General features: G+C 50.0%; 1 protein-coding gene across 3 annotated transcripts in view; it reads left to right on the top strand.

Annotated features, from left to right (window-relative positions):
- Positions 1-24,553, top strand: part of rab27b (RAB27B, member RAS oncogene family) — a 211,585-nt gene that overhangs the window by 156,037 nt on the left and 30,995 nt on the right. For all 3 annotated transcript variants that reach the window (XM_038790529.1, XM_038790527.1, XM_038790526.1), the window contains exon 2: positions 24,094-24,265. In XM_038790529.1, the coding sequence (XP_038646457.1) occupies positions 24,113-24,265 (153 nt within the window). In that variant the 5' untranslated portion in view covers positions 24,094-24,112. The remainder of the gene's footprint in view (positions 1-24,093; positions 24,266-24,553) is intronic.

The raw sequence follows: 24,553 nt of genomic DNA on the forward strand, positions 1-24,553 counted from the left end.
GTAATTGTTAGATCTTTATTGCTCTGTGAATTAGACCAAGTTGTAGGCACACAGGCTAGTGAAATAAAGATATTGCATTGGATGTGGACAGCACGGTGGCACAGTGGTTAGCACGACTGCCTCACAGCGCCAGGGACCCGAGTTCGATTATGAACTTGGGTGACTCTCTGGGTGGAATCTGCGTTCTCCCTGTGTCTGCGTGGGTTTCCTCCTGGTGCTCCTGTTTCCTCCCAAAGATCAAAGATGTGTGGGTTTGGTGGCTTGGCCATGCCAAATTGCTCCTTAGTGTCCAAAGGTTAGGTGGGGTTACGGGGATGGAGCGGGAGGAAGTAGGCCTGGGTGGGTGCTTTTTCGGAAGGTGGGTGCAGACTCACTGCACCGAATGGCCTCCTTCTGCACTCTAGGTATTCTATGTGAAAGGAGGATTTTGGATAATTAGCTGGGAGAGACAAAGTGGCCAATACTAAAGTAATTGGTGGAATTTTCCACTTTGTGCACAGAGTGCTGGCTGGGGTAAGAAAACTGGTGTGCCGCTCTCAGCCGAGTTTTCTCTCCAGATATTCTGGCACTCTGTGTACAAGAAATCTGGAGGCGTGGTCTTCACCGTCATGGTGGCGAGGTTGGGGGGTGGGGGGTGTGGACCGCTAAACCTGGCAACACTGGCTCCACAGAGATTGGAGTGGCATTTTTAAAGGGCACCCCAAAATGGACGAGACGAATACTTAGCACCCATGGTTATGGTGAACCCTCACAGCTACAGGGCAAGCTCATACCACGGATACAGGGACCCCCCCCCCCCTCTCCTTCATACGAACCAGGGCACTCCCTCCCGCCCCCGCCCCCCCAGCACAGGGGCGAACACTCCCACACAAAAGGAAACACCCCCAACATGGAGCTCCCAGAGGGCCCACCGCAGACAGGGTGACAGTGCCACAGTGGCAGTGCCAGGGCACTGCCCAGCAATGTCTCTCTCCCTCTAGAGCCTACACTTACCGATGCGTCCCTGGTAGGTTCCAGTCAACTGTTTCACTTTTTTAAAAGGGGCAAGATGGAAATCTAAATGAGGGGGCAGAATATGGCAGGAATGCTCACTAATTATGTTAAAATTTATTAAAATGATTTGATGGAGGAAGTCAGAAAACAAGATCTGATTGGTGAGAATCTCGGTTTCCAATTCTCATGCGATTCTGAGCCAACATTATCGTTTGAACTCACGGCTAACATGGGTGCAAAATCGCCCACAATGTACACAATAACAAAAGGTGCTAATTGACAAGATTATGATGACCATTAGGTCTATTATATAGCTGAAGATAACCATTTGCATTTAATGACATATTTAAAATTGCTAAATGTCTCAAGGCATTTCACTGGAGCGTGGTCAGACAAAACAGTGTGCCATCTTTTAAATAATTGAATGAGTCCAGTGGAAAATGAGTGCTTGGAAGGTTAAAATTTATGTACGGAAATTCTTCAATGAAATAGTGATAACAGATAGGTGGGTGCAGGACTTGTTATTAATGCAATAGAGCAGACTTGTGGGGTGGGTATCAGCACTTAATGAATCTATCCCCCATATAGTACCTATGTAGTTTATACAAATGACAAATAATAGGGAACCCAGCACAGATCACTATGGTATACCACTGGACACTGGCTTCCAGTTACTAAAGCAGTTGTCTGTCATCACCCTCTGTCTCAATTTTGAATCATTGTCTTTCTCCCTGCATCCTACATACCTACATCCTCATTCTCTTGGATGAAGACACATGTGAAATATTCAGTCAACACCTTACCAATGTCCTCTGGCATCACCCACAGATTGCCCCCTTGGTCCCTAATGGGTCTGACTCTTTCGCTGGTTATCCTCTTCCCATTAATATACTTATAGAATATACTTTTACCAGCCAGAGCTTTCTCATATCCCTTCTTTGCTCTTGTAATTGCTTTCTTAAGCTCCATCCTGCACTTCCTGTAATCCACGAATGCCTCCGCTGATTTGCTTCCTTTACACTTACTAAAAGCAATTATTTTTCTTTTCATCGTATCCTGAATATCTATGGTCATCCATGGTTCTTTGAGCTTGTTACTCCTTCCTGTCATCCTGGAGGGAACATGTCGAGCCTGTAGCCATCCCATTTCCTTTTTGAATGCCAGATATCAGGTGGAAGGTGGATTTATAAAATGCTGACGAGGTCCTGATGTGACATTTGGCAGGACCTTTGCATCCTGGGCTTTGCTGGGGCCTTTGCCTGCTTTCAGGCTTCTCTGGTCCCTCAACTGTTTCCTCCTCACCAACACCCCTGTAAATATTAGGGCCACATCCCAATATAAAAGGCGTAAAGCTAAGAAATGTCTGATTCAGTGGGGTAGAACCTGTTTGCATTCCATTCCTTTTACGAATTGAAACTTGAGAACAATGAAACACAGTATTGGCTAAGGTACACCCGAGTCAATCGTAGCATCATGCCAGAATGAGAACTCTTTTGAGAAACTGGTGCCCATGAGTGCTGGAGACAGCATTTCGTACACTACCCAGCAAACCGTGGTGGAAAGGTCAGGAGCTGACATTCAAAAATGCTATTTAAAGGGATCCTCGCCTCCATTTAAGGATTCATCTTGGAGGAAAATCAAGCAAAAACAAGACAAATTTATATTTATATAGTCTCTTTAAAATTAGAAAACATCCAAAGGCGCTTCACAGGAGTATTCCAAACAAAACATGATACCCAGCCACATAAGGAGACTTTAGTTAGATGACCAAAAGCTGGATCAAATAAGTAAATTTGATGGACCGATGTAGGGAGGTATTCCAGAGCTTGGGACCTAGGCAACTTAAGGCACGGCCACCAATGGCAGAGGGATTAAAATTGGGAATGCTAAAGAGACTTGAAATATATAAGCACCGATGCCACAGAGGGTTATAGAACATAGAACATAGAACAGTACAGCACAGAACAGGCCCTTCGGCCCTCGATGTTGTGCCGAGCCATGATCACCCTACTCAAACCCACGTATCCACCCTATACCCGTAACTCAACAACCCCCCCCCGCCAACCTTACTTTTTACTACACTACGGGCAATTTAGCATGGCCAATCCACCTAACCCGCACATCTTTGGACTGTGGGAGGAAACCGGAGCACCCGGAGGAAACCCACGCACACACGGGGAGGACGTGCAGACTCCGCACAGACAGTGACCCAGCCGGGAATCGAACCTGGGACCCTGGAGCTGTGAAGCATTTATGTGGGACAGGAGGAGATCACAGCCATAGAGAGAATGAAGCCATTGAGAGCTTTGAAAGCAAGATTGACAATCTTGAAATCAAGACGCTGATGCGACCGGAGAGTTGAAGTGAACTGTGGCTTTAATCAGCCAGAACTGTGCCTGCCTGCGACCACTGCACTGAGAGCGCCTACAGGGCAGCAGCTCTATATACCTCCCCTCAAGGGAGTGGAGCCAGGGGCGGAGCCCACAAGGGCACCAACCTGATACAAAGTGGTGTGATACAATACAGTGGTCCATAGATGGAGCCCGCAAGGGCAACAACATAGTACAATGCAATACAGTGGTGAATGGCTGTCATAATACATTCACCACATTCATCCCCTGTTCAAAAATTGAAGTCCAGCGGGGATGAAGTGGCTCACAGGTTGATTCTGTCTGGTGCCCTGATTGGGCGCTGCGATCGCCTGAGTTCTGGTTTTGTTGCGGGCACGGGTGTTGAACTCGTCAATGCGGGCACAGGTGTGGATTCCGGGAGCGTGTCTTCTGGAGCTTAATCCCAGTAGGTCGGCGATGGGGGAAGGGGGTATAGTAGGAGGGGTGGAGACCATGTAGGGGCGGGGGCGCTGTTCGGTGTAGATTGGGGGGGGTAGGTGGTGGTCATAGGGGATCCTGCGGGAGTCAGGTCCCGGAGGGCGACTGTAACTTGACGGCCGTCGTGGAGTGCCACGTAGGCATACTGGGGGTTGGCATGAAGGAGCTGGACCCTCTCGACCAGGGGGTTGGATTTATGGCTCCTCATGTGTTTCCAAAGTAGTATGGGCCCCGGTGTCTTCAGCCAGGATGGAAGCGAGACCCTGGAGGTGGATTTCCTAGGGAAAACAAATCGACGGTCATGAGGGGGTCTCATTCGTGGCTGTGCAAAGAAGTGACCTAATGGAGTGGAGCGCATCGGGGAGGACCTCCTGCCAGTGGGAAGCTGGGAGATTCCTAGACCATAGGGCCAGGAGGACGGCTTTCCATACCGTCGTGTTCTCCCTCTCCACCTATCCGTTTCCCCGGGGGTTATAACTGGTAGTCCTGCTCAAGGCGATGCCCTTACCGAGCAGGTACTGATGCACCCCGGTCATTGTGGACATAAGTGGGGAAACCGAACAAGGTGAAGATACTATATAGGGCCTTAATGATGGTGGCCGCGGTCACGTCGGGGCAAGGGATTGCAAAGGGAAAGCAGGAGTACTCGTCAACGACGTTAAGAAAATACGCGTTGCGGTTGATAGAGGGGAGGAGCCCTTTGAGGTTGATACTGAGGCGCTCAAAGGGGCGGGATGCCTTCACCAGGTGGGCCTTGTCTGGCCGATAGAAGTGCAGCTTACACTCGGCACAGATTTGACAGTCCCTGGTCATGGCCCCGACCTCCTCGGTGGAGTAGGGCAGGTTGCGGGCCTTGATGTAGTGGAGAAGCTGGGTGGCAGAGGTCATTGTGGATAGCCCGGAGTCGGCCAGCTTGCGCGCTAGCGCATGTGTAGCGGGACAGGGCATCTGGGGGCTCATTAAGCTTCCCAGGACGATACACAGTATCGTAATTATAGGTGGAGAGTTCGATCCTCCACCTCAAGATTTGACCATTCTTGATCTTGCCCAGCTGTGTGTTATCGAACATGAAGGTTACCGACCGTTGGTCGGTGACGAGGGTAAACCTCCTACCAGCGGGATAGTGCCTCCAGTGCCGTACAGCTTCCAAAATAGCTTGAGCTTCTTTTTCGACTGAGGAGTGTTGAATCTTGGAGGCGTTTAGGGTTCGGGAGAAAAAGGCTACGGGCCTACCTGCCTGATTAAGGGTAGTGGCGAGGGCGACTTCTGATGCATCGCTCTCCACCCGGAAGGGGATGGACGTGTCTACCGTGTGCATTGCGGCTTTGGCAATCTCGGCTTTGATGCGGCTGAAGGCCTGGCGGGCCTTAGCCGCCAGTGGGAAGATGGTAGCTTTGATCAGTGGGTGGGTTTTGTCCGCATAGTTGAGGACCCACTGGGCATAATAGGAAAATAACCCAAGGCATCTCTTCAGGGTCTTGGGGTAGTGGGGGAGGGGGAGTTGCAGGAGGGGGCGCATAAGGTCAGGGTCGGGCCCTAGGACGCCGTTTTCCACGACATAGCCGTGAATGGCTCGTCGGGTTGTGCGGAAAATGCATTTCTCCTTGTGATAGGTGAGATTGAGGGCTTGGGCGGTTTGGAGAAACTTCTGAAGGTTGGCGTCGTGGTCCTACTGGTCGTGGCCACAGATGGTGACGTTGTCCAAGTACGGAAATGTCGCCCGCAGCACGTCCACCATTCGGTCCATCGTTCTTTGGAAGTCTGTGGTTGGTGGCGCCGAAGGGGATCCAGAGGAAGTGGAAGAGGTGGCCGTCTGCCTCCGAAGCTGTGTAGTGGCGATCCTCCGGGCAGATTGGGAGCTGGTGGTATGCGGCCTTCAGATCCACCGTGGAGAACACCCGGTAGTGTGCGATCTGATTCACCATGTCAGCTATCCGGCGAAGAGGGTTACGCATCGAGGTGCGTGTACCGGTTTATGGTTTGGCTGTAATCTACAACCATCCGGTTCTTTTCCCCGGTCCTGACGACCACCACCTGGGCTCTCCAGGGGCCAATACTGGCCTTGATGATCTCTTCCCGCAAGAGTCACTGGACCTTGGACCTAATAAAAGTCCTGTCCTGGATACTGTACCGCCTGCTCCTGGTGGCAACAGGTTTACAGTCAGCAGAGACATTTGCGAAGAGCGGGGGAGGGTCGACCTTCAGGGTCGCGAGGCTACAAATGGTGAGAGGGGCTAGGGGCCCGCCGACTTTAGGGTCAGGCTCCTGAGGTTGCACTGGAAGTCCAGTCCCAACAGAAGAGGAGCGCAGAGATCGGGGAGTACATATAGTTTAAAGTTTGCGTATTCGACACCTTGTATCGCGAGGTTTGCGACAGTGTACCCCCGAATCTGCACTGAGTGCGATCCGGAAACGAAGGAGATTGTTTGAAGTGCGGGGGAGATTCGGAGTAAACAGCGCCTTATCGTGTCTGGGTGTACGAAGCTCTCCGTGCTCCCAGAGTCAAACAGGCAGGGCGTTTTGTGTCCATTGACCCGGATGGTCATCATGGAGTTCCGGAGGTGCTTTGGGCATGACCGGTCGAGGGTGACCGCGCCGAGTTGCGGGAAACTGGCGTGGTCAGAGGTGGTCGTGTGGTCCCGAGATGGCGGCCCCCGTCGGTCGCACGTGTTGGGCGGTGATGAAGGTGGCATCCAAGATGGCGGCCCCCATGAGTCGCACATGGCGGGCCGTGTGGGAGACGATGGCCAAGATGGCGGCCCCCGTGAGTCGCACGTGTTGTGTAGAGTCGGAGATGGCTGCCCCCACGGACAACACGAGCCGGGTGACGCGTCTGAAGGGGGCGGAGACGGCAGGCACGCAGCCATGCTGTGGGGTCTGCGGGCCTTTGAGTCCGAGAGTCGGGCCTGTGAGGAGTGAGTGAGGAGATGCCGCGCGTACACTTCATTCACCGGCCTCACGTATTGGCGCTTCAGGATAGAGACCGCTTCCTCGACTTGCAAGGAGATTCGATGGCTCACCCGGGCGTGGAGGAGGTTCAGCTTCTGTTCGTTGGTGACGGAGGGCGAGGAGGAGGCGGTGAGATAGGCCTCGAAACATCGGAGCCAGTGCGAAAAGATCCCTTTGGCTTCAGCTGCCTGTGGGTTGAGTTCCAGTCGGTCAGGTTTGAGGGCTGCTTCCATCGCGAAGTTGTAGCTGATTAAGTTAATGCGACCGTCAATCCACATGAGACGGAGCGTTGAAGTGAACTGTGGCTTTAATCAGCTAGAACTGTGCCTGCCTGCGACTGATCTGCACTGAGAGCCGCCTACAGGGCAGCAGCTCTATATACCCCCTCAAGGGGGCGGAGCCAGAGGCAGAGCCCACAAGGGCACCAACTTGATACAAAGTGGTGTAATACAATACAATGGTCCAAAGATGGAGCCCGCATGGGCAACAACATAGTATAGTGCAGTACAGTGGTGAATGGCTGTCATAATACATTCACCACAGACGTTGCGAGTGATAGAGGAACGGAACTCGGTGCAGGTTAGGATAGCAGAGTTTTGTATTATTTCGGGCTTACTGTGAGTGGCATAGGGGACACCAGCAGGAGTGCATCGGAATAACCATGTTCAGAGATAACAAAGGCATGAATGGGAGTTTCGGAGCAGAAGCCGGGGCAAAATCATAGGCGCAAATAGATGACCTTAGTGCAATACCTGCCTGAAAATCTATATCTGTTCAGTTGTTTGAACTGAGAGGCTTAACTAATATGAAATACAACTAGTTGTTTATTTGACTTGGGAGCCTATTCAGTAAGTTATATGATCTGTAACTTGATGGTATTAAACTAACACAACTGAGAGAGACCTTGCCAGCTTTTCTATGTTCTGTCTGTTTTGTTGATAGTGATCAGCATGTTTGCAGCAGGGTTTTGAGTTCCTGGTTTCAATTACATAAATTTCAGATTGTAATTTTGATCAAAAAGCAGACCATTTGCTTGATTTAATTAGCAGCATAGTTCCTTTGGCCATTTAGGACTGGTTTTGCCCTGTTGTAAAAATGTATTTGTTGCAGTATTTCATGGCAAGCTGGTTAGTCTTTTTTATGTGTAATATCTGCCATCCTGTCATTCATTTGATGTGTTACGGGAAAATGTTAAGAGGAAATGTGGTGTTGGCATCAAAGGAATGGTAAAAATGGGCGTGTAAACCTGAATGGCTTTTTGTCCGGATGCTGATGATCGATGAGGACAGGGTTTAGGATAGGGTGCTGGATTATCTGTTTGGGAGACATGGGACGGGATTTTCCAAAATGAAGGCAGAGTGTCCGCACCGTCATGAACACCGGCGCGTTTCACGACGGCGCGAAACGGGCACGGGCACTACCGATTCCGGCCCCCACAGCATGTGGTCCACGCCGCTCCAGCCTCCCTTCCCGGCCCCCACCCTGGGTGCTGCGCCAACCCGCGCATGCGCAGTTGTGCCGCACCAACCCGTGAATGCGTGGGGGACATCCTCAACGCGCCGGCCCCCGATGCAACGTGGCGCGGGGGTTCAGGGGCCAGTCGAGTAACAAAATAGGGCCGTGGCTGGCCCCGGTCGCCGGCCAGACCCCATCGGAGGCCCCCCCGGAGAATTGCGTGCCGGCGTTGGGGTGGCGTGGCGCGGTTGCGGTGATTCTCCGGCCCGACGCGGGGCTCGGAGAATCCTGCCCTAATTCCCTAAACCGGCGTAAAACCGATGGTGTTTTACACCAGGAAAACTGGCGCATAAAAACTCTGATTCCCTGCTCCGAGAGGGGGGGTGGGGGGTGGGAGAGGGCTAGCAGCCTAGCAGCATAGAGCTCGCAGCTCTAGCTGCAGATACGGCCCTTCACCGACTGTGACACCGCTGGACTGAGCCCGCAGCCGCCAAGCTGAGTTCATGACAGGTGAGACTACACGTGTCCCACGCCGCTGGGAACTCGGACGGTCGGGGACGGATCATCGCTGGGCGGGCCTCAGGCAATGGCCTGAGGTCGTGGATACATTGCGTGGCATTCTCCTAGAGTGCGCCGCTTTACAGGAGACAGAGCATCGCGAAAGCGGCTCCGCCCCCGATCTTTCCGTCTTTGGGGATTCTCCGACCCCTCCCCAAACGCGATTTCGCCGTCGGGGAGCGGAGAATCCAGCCCAGGGTTTTTCAAAGTGCGCAACCCATGGGTGGGTCGTGGGCGGGTGCTTGAAGAGTCGCTGAGCTAAGGGTCACAGTGTTCTGCTTCCAACTGCCAATAATGCAGAGATTCCCAACATCAGCATTCAGAATCCGGCAGGGCAAATCCTGTCTAAAATGTCAATTCAGTCCTTTAGTCTCGAGAGGGGGCAATTATGTGACCAATTTCCTATAAGCCTTGTGGTTCCCACCTCCCCAACCCACCATCACCCTCTTTCCGTTGACAGCTCCACTTTGAAAACCATGTGTGCATTCCTTGCCCTCTTCTGGCCAAAGCTGCGGCCCAAGAGTTTGCCCAGACATGGTGCATCTGCACTTCCATCCGCCTGGACAAGGACCCTGGGTGGGATTCTCCGTCACGCTACACCCTTTTCTGGTGTGACACACCCGTGCCGGCAGAGGAATTCTCTATCCCGTCAGCTGGCCAATGGGGTTCCTCATTGTGGGCACGTCCCATCGATGGGAGAGCTGCGTGTGTGAGTGCGTTGCCGGGGAAACGGAGGATCCCGCTGATGGAGAATCCAACCCGCTATATATTCTGTCCTGATGCAGAACAGCTATCCAGTGGATGACATCAAGGGGCCCATACTCCCCCTTTGTGAGACTGTTCTGCTGCAGAAAGAGCCCATCATGAAACAGAAGGAGACTATCAGAGAACTCACTGCAAAGTTCAGCAGATCCGAAAGTACGTCAAAGTCCTCAGTGAATGAGCAGAAACATGGACAGGAATTTCCAGTATGTATGTGTGTGCGCGCGCTTGTAATATGATAAGAATTTGGATTTATTTTGTTTCCCTTAAAAATTCTGGCCTGCTCAGAAGAAGTTATATTTGGATATTAGATTAGATAAGTCTTCAGCAGTCTTTGGAACTGTGATTATTAAAGTATATGACACTATTCTCAAAACTTAGAACATAATGTCCAATGTCAGATGTGATTCCATGATTGAACAGCACTTGCTAAATAATCCCGAGTGTGCTAAGAATTACATTACCAAATCATTTAATATTATCAGCAGGGTTGGCAATTTGGCCCACTTATATTTGCCAGATGCTACATTTGCAGGCACTTCACCTTTGACCAGCCTCTGACCAGCTCTGCATATTTTGAATTAAATAAATGAGTAGCGAAAAATAGTTCCTTAGTGCATTTTACATGGCAACACATTGACCAATCAGAACTGACTTCTAAACCAATCAGTACCCACTTTCTTATGCAGTATAAATTGTTGTTCCCTTTGAAATTTGGAATTCTCGCTTCAGTCCTGATGAGTCTGAGACAAAATGTCACTTTTTTCAACAGCACTCAATTTCTGTACGACCGAGCAATTACTTGACATTGCATTTCTGCCGAACAACCATGCTGATTCTGAAAAATCAAATGTTATAAATATGGCATCCCAATCATTCAGGGGAAAATTCCAGCCTACGTTTCTTTTCTTTTTAAAAAAAATAATTTTAATTGGAATTTTTTACAGAAAATATAAAATATAACAACAAACAATGAAATGCAACAAAATAACCCATAACAACTGTAACACCCCCCAGACCGTATCAACGTATGTATCACATCCCCCCCACCCCCCAACCCCAACAAGAGAACTTAAAAATAAATTAAAATTAAACAAACAAACATAGTCATCGTCGTCGTCCCCCCCATCCCCCCCTCCCCCCCAGGTTGCTGCTGCTACTGCCCCAGTACCCTATCGTTGAACCAGAAAGTCGAGGAAAGGTTGCCACCGCCTAAAGAACCCTTGTACCGACCCTCTCAGGGCGAATTTGACCTTCTCTAGCTTAATAAAACCCGCCATGTCATTGATCCAGGTCTCCACGCTTGGGGGCCTCGCATCCTTCCATTGTAGCAAAGTCCTTCGCCGGGCTACTAGGGACGCAAAGGCCAGCACACCGGCCTCTTTCGCCTCCTGCACTCCCGGCTCCACCCAAACCCCAAAAATCGCGAGTCCCCATCCTGGCTTGACCCTGGATCCCACCACCCTTGACACCGTCCTCGCCACCCCCTTCCAGAACTCCTCCAGTGCCGGGCATGCCCAGAACATATGGGCATGGTTCGCTGGACTCCCCGAGCACCTGACACACCTGTCTTCACCCCCAAAGAACCTACTCATCCTCGTCCCAGTCATGTGGGCCCGGTGCAGCACCTTGAATTGGATGAGGCTGAGCCGCGCACACGAGGAGGAAGAATGAACCCTCTCCAGGGCATCAGCCCATGTCCCGTCTTCGATCTGTTCCCCCAGTTCCCCCTCCCACTTAGTTTTCTGCTCCTCTACTGACGCCTCCTCCACCTCCTGCATAACCTTGTAGATATCCGATAGCTTCCCCTCTCCAACCCAGACCCCCGAAAGCACTCACCCCCCTCGCGGGAAGTGAAGGGAATTCCTCCACCTGCCATCTAGCAAATGCCTTTACCTGCAGATACCTGAACATGTTTCCCGGGGGAGCCCAAATTTCTCCTCCAACTCCCCCAGGCTCGCAAACCTCCCATCGATAAACAGGTCCCTCAGCTGTCTGATGCCCGCTCTGTGCCAACCCTGAAATCCCCCATCAATGTTCCCCGGGACAAACCTATGGTTCCACCTTAACAGAGCCTCCATCGAGCCCCCCACTTCTCCCCTATGTCGCCTCCACTGCCCCCAAATCTTGAGGGTAGCCGCCACCACCGGACTCGTGGTATACCTCGTGGGAGGGAGCGGCCACGGCGCCGTTACCAGGGCCCCCAGGCTTGTATCTCCACAGGACGCCCTCTCCATCCGTTTCCATGCTGCCCCCTCCCCCTCCATCACCCACTTGTGCACCATCGACACATTGGCCGCCCAGTAGTACCCCGAGAGATTGGGTAACGCCAGCCCCCCCCCCCCCCCCCATCTCTACCCCGCTCCAAGGAGACCCTCTTCACCCTCGGGGTCCCATGCGCCCAAACAAAGCTCATGATGCTGCTGGTCACCCTTCTAAAAAAGGCCCTAGGGATAAAGTTGGGCAAACACTGGAAGAAGAACAAGAACCTCGGGAGAACCGTCATTTTGACGGACTGCACTCTACCCGCCAACAATAGCGGCACCATGTCCCACCTTTTAAATTCCTCCTCCATCTGCTCCACCAGCCTGGTAAAATTAAGCTTATGGAGAGTCCCCCAACTCCTGGCCACCTGCACCCCCAGGTATCTGAAACTCTTCACTGCCCTCTTAAATGGGAGCCTCCCAATTCCCTCCTCCTGATCTCCCGGGTGTACTACAAATACCTCGCTCTTGCCTAAATTTAACATATAGCCCGAGAAGCCCCCAAATTCCGCTAACAGCTCTATCACCCCCGGCATTCCCCCTTCTGGGTCCGCCACATACAACAGCAGGTCGTCCGCATACAGCGATACCCGATGTTCCTCCCCACCCCGCACCAGACCCCTCCATCTCCCTGACTCCCTCAACGCCATAGCCAAAGGTTCAATTGCCAGTGCAAAGAGCAAGGGGGACAGGGGGCACCCCTGCCTGGTCCCACGGTAGAGCCTAAAGTACTCCGATCTCCTTCCGTTTGTAACTACACTCGCCATCGGAGCTGCGTAGAGCAGCCTCACCCATTTGATGAATCCCTCCCCAAATCAAACCGCTCCAGCACCTCCCACAGGTACCCCCACTCAACTCTATCAAACGCTTTCTCTGCGTCCAGCGCCACCACTATCTCCGCCTCCCCCTCCACTGCCGGCATCATGATAACATTTAGCAGTCTCCGCACATTCGTGTGGAGCTGCCGTCCCTTGACAAATCCTGTCTGATCTTCGTGTATCACCCCTGGCACACAATCCTCTATCCTGGTGGCCAGGATCTTCGCCAGCAACTTGGCGTCAACACTGAGGAGCGAGATATGCCTGTATGATCCACACTGCAAGGGGTCCTTATCCCGCTTTAGGATCAGAGAGATTAGTGCCCGCGACATCGTCAGGGGCAAACTCCCCCCCTCCTATGCCTCATTGAAGGCTCGCACCAACAGGGGGCCCACCAGATCCGCATACTTTTTATAAAATTCCACCGGGAACCCGTCCGGCCCCGGGGCCTTACCTGACTGCATTTGTCCAACCCCCCTGACTAGCTCCTCCAACTCTATCGGCGCCCCCAGCCCCTCTACCAGCTCTTGAACCCTTGGGAAACATAGCATGTTCATGAAGCTCTCCATTCCCCCTCTCCCCATCGGAGGTTCCGACCGGTACAGTTCCTCGTAGAAGTCCCTAAAGACCCCATTTACTTCTGTCCCCTTCTGCACTACATTCCCACCCCCATCCGTCACTCCACCGATTTCCCTAGCCGCATCTCGCCTGCGGAGCTGATGCGCCAACATCCTGCTCGCCTTCTCCCCATACTTATATACCGTGCCCTGCGACCTCCTCCACTGTGTCTTCGCCTTTCTGGTGGTCAACAAGTCAAATTTGGCCTGCAAACTGCGCCGTTCCCCCAGCAACCCCTCCTCCGGTGCCTCCGCGTATCTCCTTCCACATCCAGGAGCTCCCCCACCATCTCGCCCTCTCCTTCCTCTCCCTCCTTTCCCTATAGGCCCGGATGGAGATCAGCTCCCCCCGGATCATTGCTTTCAGAGCCTCCCAGACCATCCCCACCCGGACCTCCCCCGTGTCATTGGTATCAAGATACACCTCAATACTTCTCCAGACCCTCCTACACACCCCCATCTCCAGACCAACCCAGTGCGGAGCATGGTCTGAAATTGCTATGGCCGAATCCTCAGCGTCCTGCACCCTCGGGATCAATCCCCTGCTCAGGACGAAAAAATCTATTCGGGAATAAACCCTATGGACATGAGAGAAAAAGGAATACTCCCGCGCTCTCGGTCTCCCAAACCTCCAGGGATCCACCCCTCCCATCTGGTCCATGAATCCCCTCAGTACTTTGGCCGCCGCCGGTCTCCTACCCGTCCTTGAACTGGACCGGTCCAGTGGGGGATCCAGCACTGTGTTAAAGTCTCCCCCCAAGTTCAGGCCCCCTGCCTCCAGGTCCGGAATGCGGTCCAACAAGCGCCTCATGAAGCCAGCATCATCCCAATTCGGGGCATATACATTAACCAGCACCACCTTTTCTCCCTGCAGCCTACCCTTCACCATAATATATCATCCCTCCTTGTCCGACACCACCTCAGCCGCCTTGAACGCCACCCTCTTCCCCACAAGAATCGCCACCCCCCGGTTCTTCGCGTCCAATCCTGAGTGAAAAACCTGCTCCACACACCCCATCCTCAGACGAACCTGGTCTGCCACCTTCAAGTGTGTCTCCTGGAGCATAGCCACGTCCGCCTTCAACCCCTTCAGATGAGAAAATACCCTAGTTCTCTTAACCTGCCCATTCAGCCCCCTCACGTTCCAGGTAATCAGCCGGATCAGAGGGCAACCCACCCCCCTCCCCCGCCGGCTAGCCATAGCTTATCGACTGCTCGCCCCAGGCCAGCTCGCCCCGCCCGACCCATTCCCCATGGCGATAACGCCTCTCCTCTACCCCCCCGGTCCACACCAGCTCCTTCCTGGTCATTCCAGCAGCAACCCGGTATCCCCCCCCTCCCCCCACCACCCAGGCTAGGACCCCTCCTAGCCGCGACGTACCCTCCATGGTACATCCGTGAGTCAGCTGACATCTGCTGACCCCAGCAGCTCCCGCCAAAACCCATCCCCTCCCGGCATGGGGTCATCCCCCCTCCTGCCACTCTTCCTTGGCACCACTTCAGCGCGGGAAAGAAAACCATTAGAGGCCACACCCCCACCGCCAGCTCCGCCCCCCTTGCCCCACCGTGCGGGAAACCAGAGGAAAGCCCGCGCTTTCCCACTGCCACACCCCACCCTTCTGACGCAGCTCCCCAAAATCCAGTTTCACCCCGACCCCCAGCCCCGTACTGAAGAGAACATATAAAATACAAACCCCCAACATTCCCCACATACCCCATATCCATACCCAACAGACAGACCCACCCGGAAACAGAGCAAAAAGAAAACCAGCATAAAAAACATACATGTCAAAGTTGAAGAACAGCAACAGCGAAAACAGCAACGGCCATAGTGTGTCCCCAGACCCTAGTTCGAGTCCACCTCCTCCGGGGACTCGAAGTAATGGTGCCGGTCCTTGTATGTCACCCACAGGCGCGCAGGCTGCAGCATTCCAAATCTGACCTGCTTGGCATGCAGCACCGCCTTCATCCGGTTGAACCCGGCCCTCCGCTTTGCCACCTCCGCACTCCAGTCCTGGTAGATTCTCACTACCGAATTCTCCCACTTGCTGCTCCTCTCTTTCTTGGCCCAGCGCAGCACACACTCCCGGTCGCTGAATCGATGGAACCGCACCAGCACCGCCCTCGGGGGCTCATTTGCCTTAGGCCTCCTGGCCAGCACTCTGTGAGCTCCCTCAAGCTCCAGGGGCAAATGGAAGGACCCCGCCCCCATCAACGAGCTCAGCATCGTGGTCACATACGCCGGGAGATCCGACCCCTCCAGCCCCTCCGCCAGGCCCAGGATCCTCAAATTCTTTCTCCTCGTGCGAACGTCCAGCTCCTCCAAGCGGTCTTGCCACTTTTTGTGAAGTGCCTCGTGCAACTCCACTTTCCCCACGAGGACCACGGCCTCCTCCTCCCTCTCAGCGGCCTGCTGCTGCAACTCCCGAATGGACGCCTCCTGGGCCGCCTGGGTCCCAAGCAGCTTGTTGGTAGTCGCATTCAGGGAGTCCAGCAGCTCAGCCTTCAGCTCCGCAAAGCAGCGCAGAAGAGAGGCCTGCTGCTCCTGCGCCCACTTCCACCAGTCCTCGGGTGTTCCGCCAGCCGCCATTTTGTCCTTCTTCCCCCGCTTTTCTTGGGGAGCTGCTGCAGCTTTTTCCTTTGCCCCACTCCGGGTGAGCACCATAAATTATGGGGAATGCTCCTCTAGACACCTTCCCCCACCGGGATTCATCGAAACAGCGCCGTTTGGGGCCCTCAAATCGGCCCAAAAGTCCTTAAGTAGCGGGAGCTGCCGAACGTGCGGCTTAGCTCCGCACAGCCGCAACCAGAAGTCCTACGTTTCTTTTCAACAGCAAAATACGATGGATGTTGGAAATCTGAAGTAAAAACAGAAAGTTCTGGAAATCCTCCTCAGATCAGGCAGCATTTACAGAGGGAGAAACAGAGTTAGCACTTCAGATCAATGACCTATCACATTGTCTTTCTTGAATTGTTTTGGATCATCCTGCCGGCATGAAAGTCACAACTTTTTTTCTCTTTTCCACATTTACCCACGAAAAATATGGGTAAATGTGGTGTTTATCAAACTTTTTTCCCGGGACCCATTTTTGGCAACAGACTGACCCATGCCGGCTGACTTCGGTACCCTCTCCACGTTTGCTTACCCAGTCTATCCTGAGTCAAGGCAGTGTTTGAAACACTTAAGTTTTCTTTCCCCAGGCAAGTGAGACAAAGTAAATCATCAAGATTTTCCGTTCATAATCACTATCCAATAGCCGCTGGATTGAATTTATGCCAACATTGAGTAGGGACAGGATCATATATGCCTGTGATGCTCTCCCATCTATAAACATTCACTGACCAGGGTCACACATGAAGGATAGTTCCTCACGAGAGATACTGGAGACCTGCCGACTACTGTGAACTTGCATTCATCATGGGACACTGCCATGAAGAAATAAAGAAATGAAGGAAGAAGACTGAGGAGAGGAGAACACAGAACAGAAATCACTGGGAGAGAGCCATATGTGGTTCTTGTAAATAAAACAGCCATAATCCGATTACAGTAGTTGCAATATTGTAGTGGTAACAGAATGTGACAGAATTGTATATATCACCATAATCTGTAACCTCATGACCCAGTATACCCCTCACTCTCCCATTATCACCAAACTAGGGGAACAACTCTGGTTCAATGAAGAATGCAGGAGGGCATGCCAGGAGCAGCACCGGGCATAACTAAAAATCATATACCAACCTGGTGGGGCTACAACATAGAATTATTTGCATGTCAACAGCAGATACAGCAAGTGATAGACAGAGCTACATGATCCCACAACCAGAAGATCAGATTTAAGACCTACAGTCCTGCAACATCCAGCCATGAATGGTGGTGAATGATAACTAACTGGAGGAGGATGCTCTACAAACCTGCCCATCCTCAATGACGGGGGAGCCCAACATGTCAGTCCAAAAGACAAGACTGAAGCATTTGCAACCATCTTCAGCCAGAAGGGCCGAGTAGATAATCCAACTCAGCTTCCTTCACAGGTTCCCAGCATCACAGATGTCAGTCTTCAGTCAATTAGATTTATTCCACCTGATATCAAGAAATGACTCAATGTGCTGGATTCTGCAGAGTGGGTCCTAACAACATCCTGGCAGTAGTATTGAAGACTTGTGCTCCAGAACTTGCCGTGCCCCTAGCCAAACTATTCCGGTACAGCTTTAACTACCCAGTAATGTGGAAAATTGCGCAGGTATGTCCTAAACACAAACTGCAGGACAAATCCAACTTGACCAATTAATGCCCATTCAGAATATTCTTGATCAGCAGCAAAGTGAGGGAAGGCGTTGTCAACAGTGCTATCAAGCAGCACTTACTCAGCAAAAACCTGCTCACCAACTCTCCATTTGGATTCTGCCAGGGTCACTCAGCTCCTGACCTCATTACAGCCTTGGTCCAAAGGCCAAAACAGCTAAATTCCAAAGGTGAAGTGGGAGGGACAGTCCTTGACATCGAGGCAGCATTTCACTGAGTATGGCATCAAGAAGCACTTGCTAAACTGGAGTCAATGGGAATCAGGGTGAAAACTCTCCACTGGTTGGAGTCATACCTGGCAGAAAGGAAGACAGTTGTGGCAGGTTGAAGGTCCCAAGATATCACTGTAGGAGTTCCTCAGGATAGCGTTCTAGGCCCAATCATCTTCAGTTGCTTCATAAATTACATTCCTTTGATCATAAGGTCAGATATGGAGATGATCACTGATGACTGCACAATGTTCAGCCCTATTCACGTCTCCTTAGATACTAAAGCAGTTCCATGTGGTGGCACGGTGGCACAGTGGTTAGCTATGATGCCTCACAGCGCCAGGGCCCCGGGTTCAATCCCAGCCTTGGGTGACTCTCTGTGTGGAGTTTACATTTTCTCCCTGTGTCTGCGTGGGTTTCTTCTGAGTGCTCCAGTTTCCACCCATAGCCCAAGATGTGCAGGTTAGGTGGATTGACCATGCTAAATTGCCCCTTAGTGTTCAAAGATGTGCAGGTTAGGTGGGGTTACGGGGTGACGAAGAGAGTGGCCTAGTTAGGGTGTTCTTTTGGAAGGTTGGTGCAAATGGCGTGGGCCAAATGGCCTCCTTCTTCACTGTATGAATTCTATGTCCAAATGCAACAAGACCTGGACAATATTCAGGCTTCGGCTGACAAATAGCAAGTAACATTCATGCCAAACAAGTGCCAGGCAATGGCCATCTCCAACAAGGGAAAATTCAATTATCTCCCCATGACATTCAATGGCATTACATTGCCGAATCCTTCATCCTAGGGTTTACCATTGACCAGAAACAGAGCTGATGCAATCATATAAATACTGTGACTACAAGAACAGGTCAGAGGCTGGGAATTCTGAGGTTAGTTACTGACCTCCTGACTCCCCAAAGCCTGTCCACCATCTACAAGTCAGGAGTGTAATGGAATACTCTCCACTTGCCTGGATAAGTGCAGCTCCAACAACACTCATGTAGCTTGACACCATCCACGACAAAGCATCTTGCTTGGCACCCCATCCACCATGTTCACTTCCTCAACCACCGACACACAGTGGCAGCCGTGTGTTCTATATACAAGAAGCATTGCAGCGACTCAGCAAGGTTCCCTCAACATAATCTTTAAAACTTGTGACTTCTCCCACCAAAAAGGACAAGGGCAGAAGATACATGGGAACATCACCAACTGCAAGTTGCACTCCAAGCCACCAGCATCCTGACTTTCAGATATATCGCCGTTACTTCTCTGTTGCTGGGTCAAAATCCTGGAACTCCCTCCCTAACAGCACTCTGGGTGTACCAACACCACATGGATTGCAGCGGTTCAGGAAGGCAGCTCACCATCACCTTCACAAGGGCAATCAGGGATGGACAATAAATGCTGGCCTAGCTGATGAAGCCCATATCCCGTGAAAGAATAAGAAACAAAATTGCACTAATTTGTCTTTCAAAGTATGAAAGGCTTTGATAGCCAAATATATTTCCACCTGTGGAGGAGTCCAAAGAATGGGGGCCATAAAATATAAAAAGTCACGGTTAAGGAATTTAGGAGAAATTTCTTTACTCAGATAGCAATTTGAATGTGAAGGCTTCTGCCACAGGGAGTGGTTAATGCAAATAGAATAGATACATTTGAAGGAAAGCTGGATAAGTGCAAAGAGGGAGACAGGAAAAGGTGGATTATGATGAAATATGATGAAAAAGATAAATAGTGTAGGAAGTGGCAACACAGTGGACAAGGTAGTCAAGAAAGGACACATGATTGCCTTCATTGGACGGGGCATCAAGAATAAAAACCGGCAAGTCATGCTGCAGTTGTATAGAACATTGGTAAGGCCGCACTTGGAATATTGCACACAATTCTGGTCGCCACACTACCAGAGGCTTTGGAGAGGATGCAGAGGAAGTTTACCAGGATTTTGCCAGGTCTGGAGGGTGTTAGCTATACAGAGAGACTGAATAGACTCTGACTGTTTTCATTAAAACGACAGAGGTTGAGGGGTGATCTGATAGAGGCCTACAAGATTATGAGGAGTATGGATAGAGACGATGGGCATGCACTCTTTCCCAGGGTGGAGGGTTCAGTCACCAGGGGGGATTGGTTTAAGGTCCGTGGGGCAAAGTTTCGAGGAGATGTGTGAGGCAGGTTGTTTTGCACAGAGGGTGGAAAATGCCTGGAACACATTGCCAGGGAAGGTTGTGGAAGCAGATACATTAACAATGTTCAAAAGACATCTTGACAAATACATGGATAGGATGGGTACAGAGGGATACGGCACAAGGAAGTGCCGAGGGTTTTGGCCAAGTATCATGACCGGTTCAGGCTTGGAGGGCTGAAGGGCCTGTTCCTGTGCTGTATTGTTCTTTGTCCTTTGAGGCTTGGGCAGAGTACAAACATCAGCATAGACCGGTTGGGTTGAATGGCCTCCTCCTGTTTTATGAAACTCGTAACCTTTAACATATTAATGTATGTGTGTAATGACATGAAATGAAATGAAATGAAAATCGCTTATTGTCACGAGTAGGCTTCAATGAAGTTACTGTGAAAAGCCCCTAGTCGCCACATTCCGGCGCCTGTCCGGGGAGGCTGGTACGGGAATCGAACCGTGCTGCTGGCCTGCTTGGTCTGCTTTAAAAGCCAGCGATTTAGCCTGGTGAGCTAAACCAGCCCCATATATGTATATATGTGTCAATACACTCAGAGATGCAAGATGATCATTGTTTGAAAGGGCTAGCTTTTTTCATCTTTTGATATTCCTTTGGTTAAAGATTCCTCATTTGCATTTTCAGCAAGCCACTTATTCCAGGATTATTTTTCTACACATATTAACAACAATAACAAACTTATGTGTGCCACATTATAGTGGATCTGGAGTCACATGTATGCCAGGCCAGGTAAGGATGGCAGATTACCTTCCCGAAAGGAGATTAGCGAACCAGACAATCAATGATAGTTTCATGGTCACTATTACTTAGACTAGTTTTATAATTCCAGATTTTATTAATTGAATTTAAATTCTACCAGCTGCCGTGGTGGGATTCGAACCCATGTCAAATGGGCATTAACCTGGGTCCCTGAATTACTAGACCAGTGACATTACCACACTAGGGGCTTTTCACAGTAACTTCATTGAAGTCTACTCGTGACAATAAGCGATTTTCATTTTTCATTTCATTCCCTCATCCACAGAACAGCTTTGGTATGTATGTTAATGACATTCAACCAAGTCTGTACCACTGCATTCAACTCCATGATGTGGAGATGCCGGCATTGGACTGGGGTGAGCACAGTGAGAAGTCTTAGAACAACAGGTTAAAGTCCAACATGTTTGTTTCAAACACTAACTTTCAGAGCACAGCTCCTTCCTCAGGTGAATGAGGAAGGATGAGGTTCACCTGAGAAAGGAGCAGTGCTCCGAAAGCTAGTGTTTGAAACAAACCTGTTGGACTTTAACCTGGTGTTGTAAGACTTCTTACTGTGTTCAACTCCATGAGCACTTTTTCTTTTAATTGTTCTTGAGATGTGAGCAATGCTGACAAGAGCACAATTATTGCCCATGTAACGGTTGTAGTGGGCCTGATGTCAGTGCTCCTTTGATTAGATTTGGTGGGAAATTCCAGGATAATGTCCCAATGCTGTGGAAGGTGAGGTAATATATTTCCAAGTAGGCAGGTGTGGGACTTGGAGGGATATTTGTAGGTGCCGGTGCTCCCACTACATTGCTGTTCTTGTCCCTTTAACTGATGGAGGTTGTAGAAGAGGAAGGTGTTTTGAAGTAACCTTGGCGAGGTAGTGCAGCACATTCTCTGAATTATACATACTGCAATCACAGTGATGTGATGGTGGAGATAATGGCTGCGCAGTCCAATTCTAATCAAGCAATCTCCACTTTGGATGGTGTTATGCTTTTTAGTGCACCGATTTGGGGAAGTGGATTGTATTCCATCACATTCCTGATCTGATCCTGATCTGATCCTTGTAAACAGAAGAGAGGCTTTGTAATGTCAGGGGTGAGATACTTGCCACATAATATGCAGAGTGGTCTTTACTTCTAAAGCTGCAGTGTTGATATAGCTAGTCCCAATTCATTCTCTGTCTAGAGTTTACCCTGAGGATGTTCAGAAGGAGGGGTTTAATGATGGGCAAGCCACTAAAGGGCAACAAGAGATGGTTGGACCATCTCTTGCTCAAGATTTGTGACTAACTGGCACTTAAATAAATGTGACTTGCTAACAGTGAGTCCTTCAACTGAACATTGAGGCACTGAAAGCATTAATTATGTTATTACTGTGTGAAAGGAATATGGAGGCACTGGAGATGATGAAGAAAGGATTAGCTAGAATGATACCAGAGCTGAGGGGGTTATACGTATCAGAAAAGGTTGAGCAGGCTGTTTTCTCAAGAAAAGAGGTAACCAAGAGGTGACCTGACAGAGATCTTTAAGATAGAGTGCTTGATAGAGTAAACATATTTCCCAATGCAAGCAAGACCAGAACTAGGGGCCACAAGTATAAGATAGTCACTCATGAATCTATTAGGACATTCATAAAAAATGTCTTTATACAGAGAGTGGTTGGAATATGAAGCTTGTTAAACCGAGGGAGAAAGGGATAGTAGAATATGTTGCTAATGTTAAATGAAATAGCGTCAGAGGAGGCTCATGTGGAGTATAGGCACCAACATGAACCTGTTTGATCAGATAGCCTGCTTCTCTGGTGATTCCATCTTTTTTGCTGCTTATGAAGTTTATTATTCATTCATACCTTGCATATAATTACAAAGGGTGCCACTGTCGATGTACTTTTCTGCTCCTACTGTTGGGGTAAGATTGCAAAACCGCTTCTTACAAAGGAACTCACCATTCCTTGTATGGTATCAACTTATCACCTACACTGTTGCATGTGTGGTCCTTTTATATTAAGAGTAAATTAAGGTCTGTGCATTTTGTTGGAATTTATGAAATGAAATACTCCTTTTCACTGTGGTGCATAAGCTGTTGACAAAGGAGCACAGCTTTTTAAGTTACTTTTTTGTGCCGTGGCATATCCCTTAATGTTTACTCTGAGAGGCACTTCTGCTTCCCACTTCATTCCTTCACGCCGCCAAACCTATCCTTTGGCCTCCCCCGGATTTCTCTTCCACTCTTCCATGCCCCCAACTCCACTCCCCACCCTGCCTCATTCCTGGTCCCAAGCTTCCATGCAAGTTGCCATTCTTCTGCTCCACAGAGTGAACTGCTGACCATCCACAAACCTGACTAGTGTTCGCCACCTCTCAGTGATCCTGAATTGGATGCCATGAGATTCTTGTGCACTGCTGACTTTATTCTGAGGGTAAAACTGTACTGAAAGCTGCTTTACACTAATGAATATTCATAGCATGCAAATGTTAAGTATGAATAAGTAGAAACCTGCCACAGGGCAGTGTAACGCTCAACTTCAAATGCTGTCTCTGTATCTCACACCCCTGTGTTGGGAAATCAATATTTTGCATCGCCCCTATTTAGGTCACCCTGCTCGCCATGATTCCTGCTCTTGTAGGCCCCATGTAATCCCGCTCTTGTGCGAGAAATTTACCAGGTAGTTTCCAGTATAAATGTGAAGATAAGAACTTAAAATGGAAAAAGTCAAGAGGAAGTGTTTCAGCCTCAGTAGTTGTAATATGGTATGCAGTAGTTAAAAGCTGGCCTTGTGCTTATTAAATAGCACGTGTAATTTAAAAAGATTAAGAGTGCTAAGGGTTCACAAGACACTTTTGATACCAATTTTGAGATATACATCTTTATGGGCAGCACGGTAACATTGTGGATAGCACAATCGCTTCACAGCCCCAGGGTCCCAGGTTCGATTCCGGCTTGGGTCACTGTCTGTGCGGAGTCTGCACATCCTCCCCGTGTGTGCATGGGTTTCCTCCGGGTGCTCCGGTTTCCTCCCACAGTCCAAAGATGTGCAGGTTAGGTGGATTGGCCATGACAAATTGCCCTTAGTGTCCAAAATTGCCCTTCGTGTTGGGTGGGGTTACTGGGTTATGGGGATAGGGTGGAGGTGTTGACCTTGGGTAGGGTGCTCTTTCCAAGAGCCGGTGCAGACTCGATGGGCCGAATGGCCTCCTTCTGCACTGTAAATTCTATGATTATGAATATATTTTTGGATTCAACGTGTTTATCTGCTCAGGTGAGGAGCATTCGGTGGTCCTGTAGCTTTGGGACCATTTGAAACTCGAGTGTTTTTTATCAACAGCCATACAGACAGGATCTAAAGAGTGAAGGTGCTCCCTTACACAGTGAGATTTTGGTTCTCAAACACTGCTCTTTTTTTGACAGCGCCAGTGTGAATAGCACTATGACTGATGGGGACTATGATTATCTGATCAAGCTCCTGGCTCTCGGAGACTCGGGGGTTGGAAAGACCACGTTTCTGTACAGATACACCGAGAATAAATTCAACCCCAAATTTGTCACCACAGTGGGAATTGACTTTCGAGAAAAGAGATTGGTAAGTGCTTGCCTATTCTCTTAACTATTTTAGCTGCAGTCTTAACACCGTTAATAATTTCCATACATGGACGACAGAGGGAAAATACTACAAAAGAACTTAAAATGAGCTTTTAAAAAATGTATTTAATTTTTACATAATTTCTATCTACCTTAAGATACTGTTGGTTTCCTCCTCTTGCAATGTCAATTCTGGATTAGTGGAATCTCTGTCGTGAATTGAATCATGATAAATTCACCTAGTTTAGTTAGAAAAGTGTGTTCGTAATAGTCCAAGCATCATATTGAA

This window comes from Scyliorhinus canicula, chromosome 3, assembly GCF_902713615.1.
Source record: "Scyliorhinus canicula chromosome 3, sScyCan1.1, whole genome shotgun sequence".
NCBI lineage: Eukaryota > Metazoa > Chordata > Chondrichthyes > Carcharhiniformes > Scyliorhinidae > Scyliorhinus > Scyliorhinus canicula.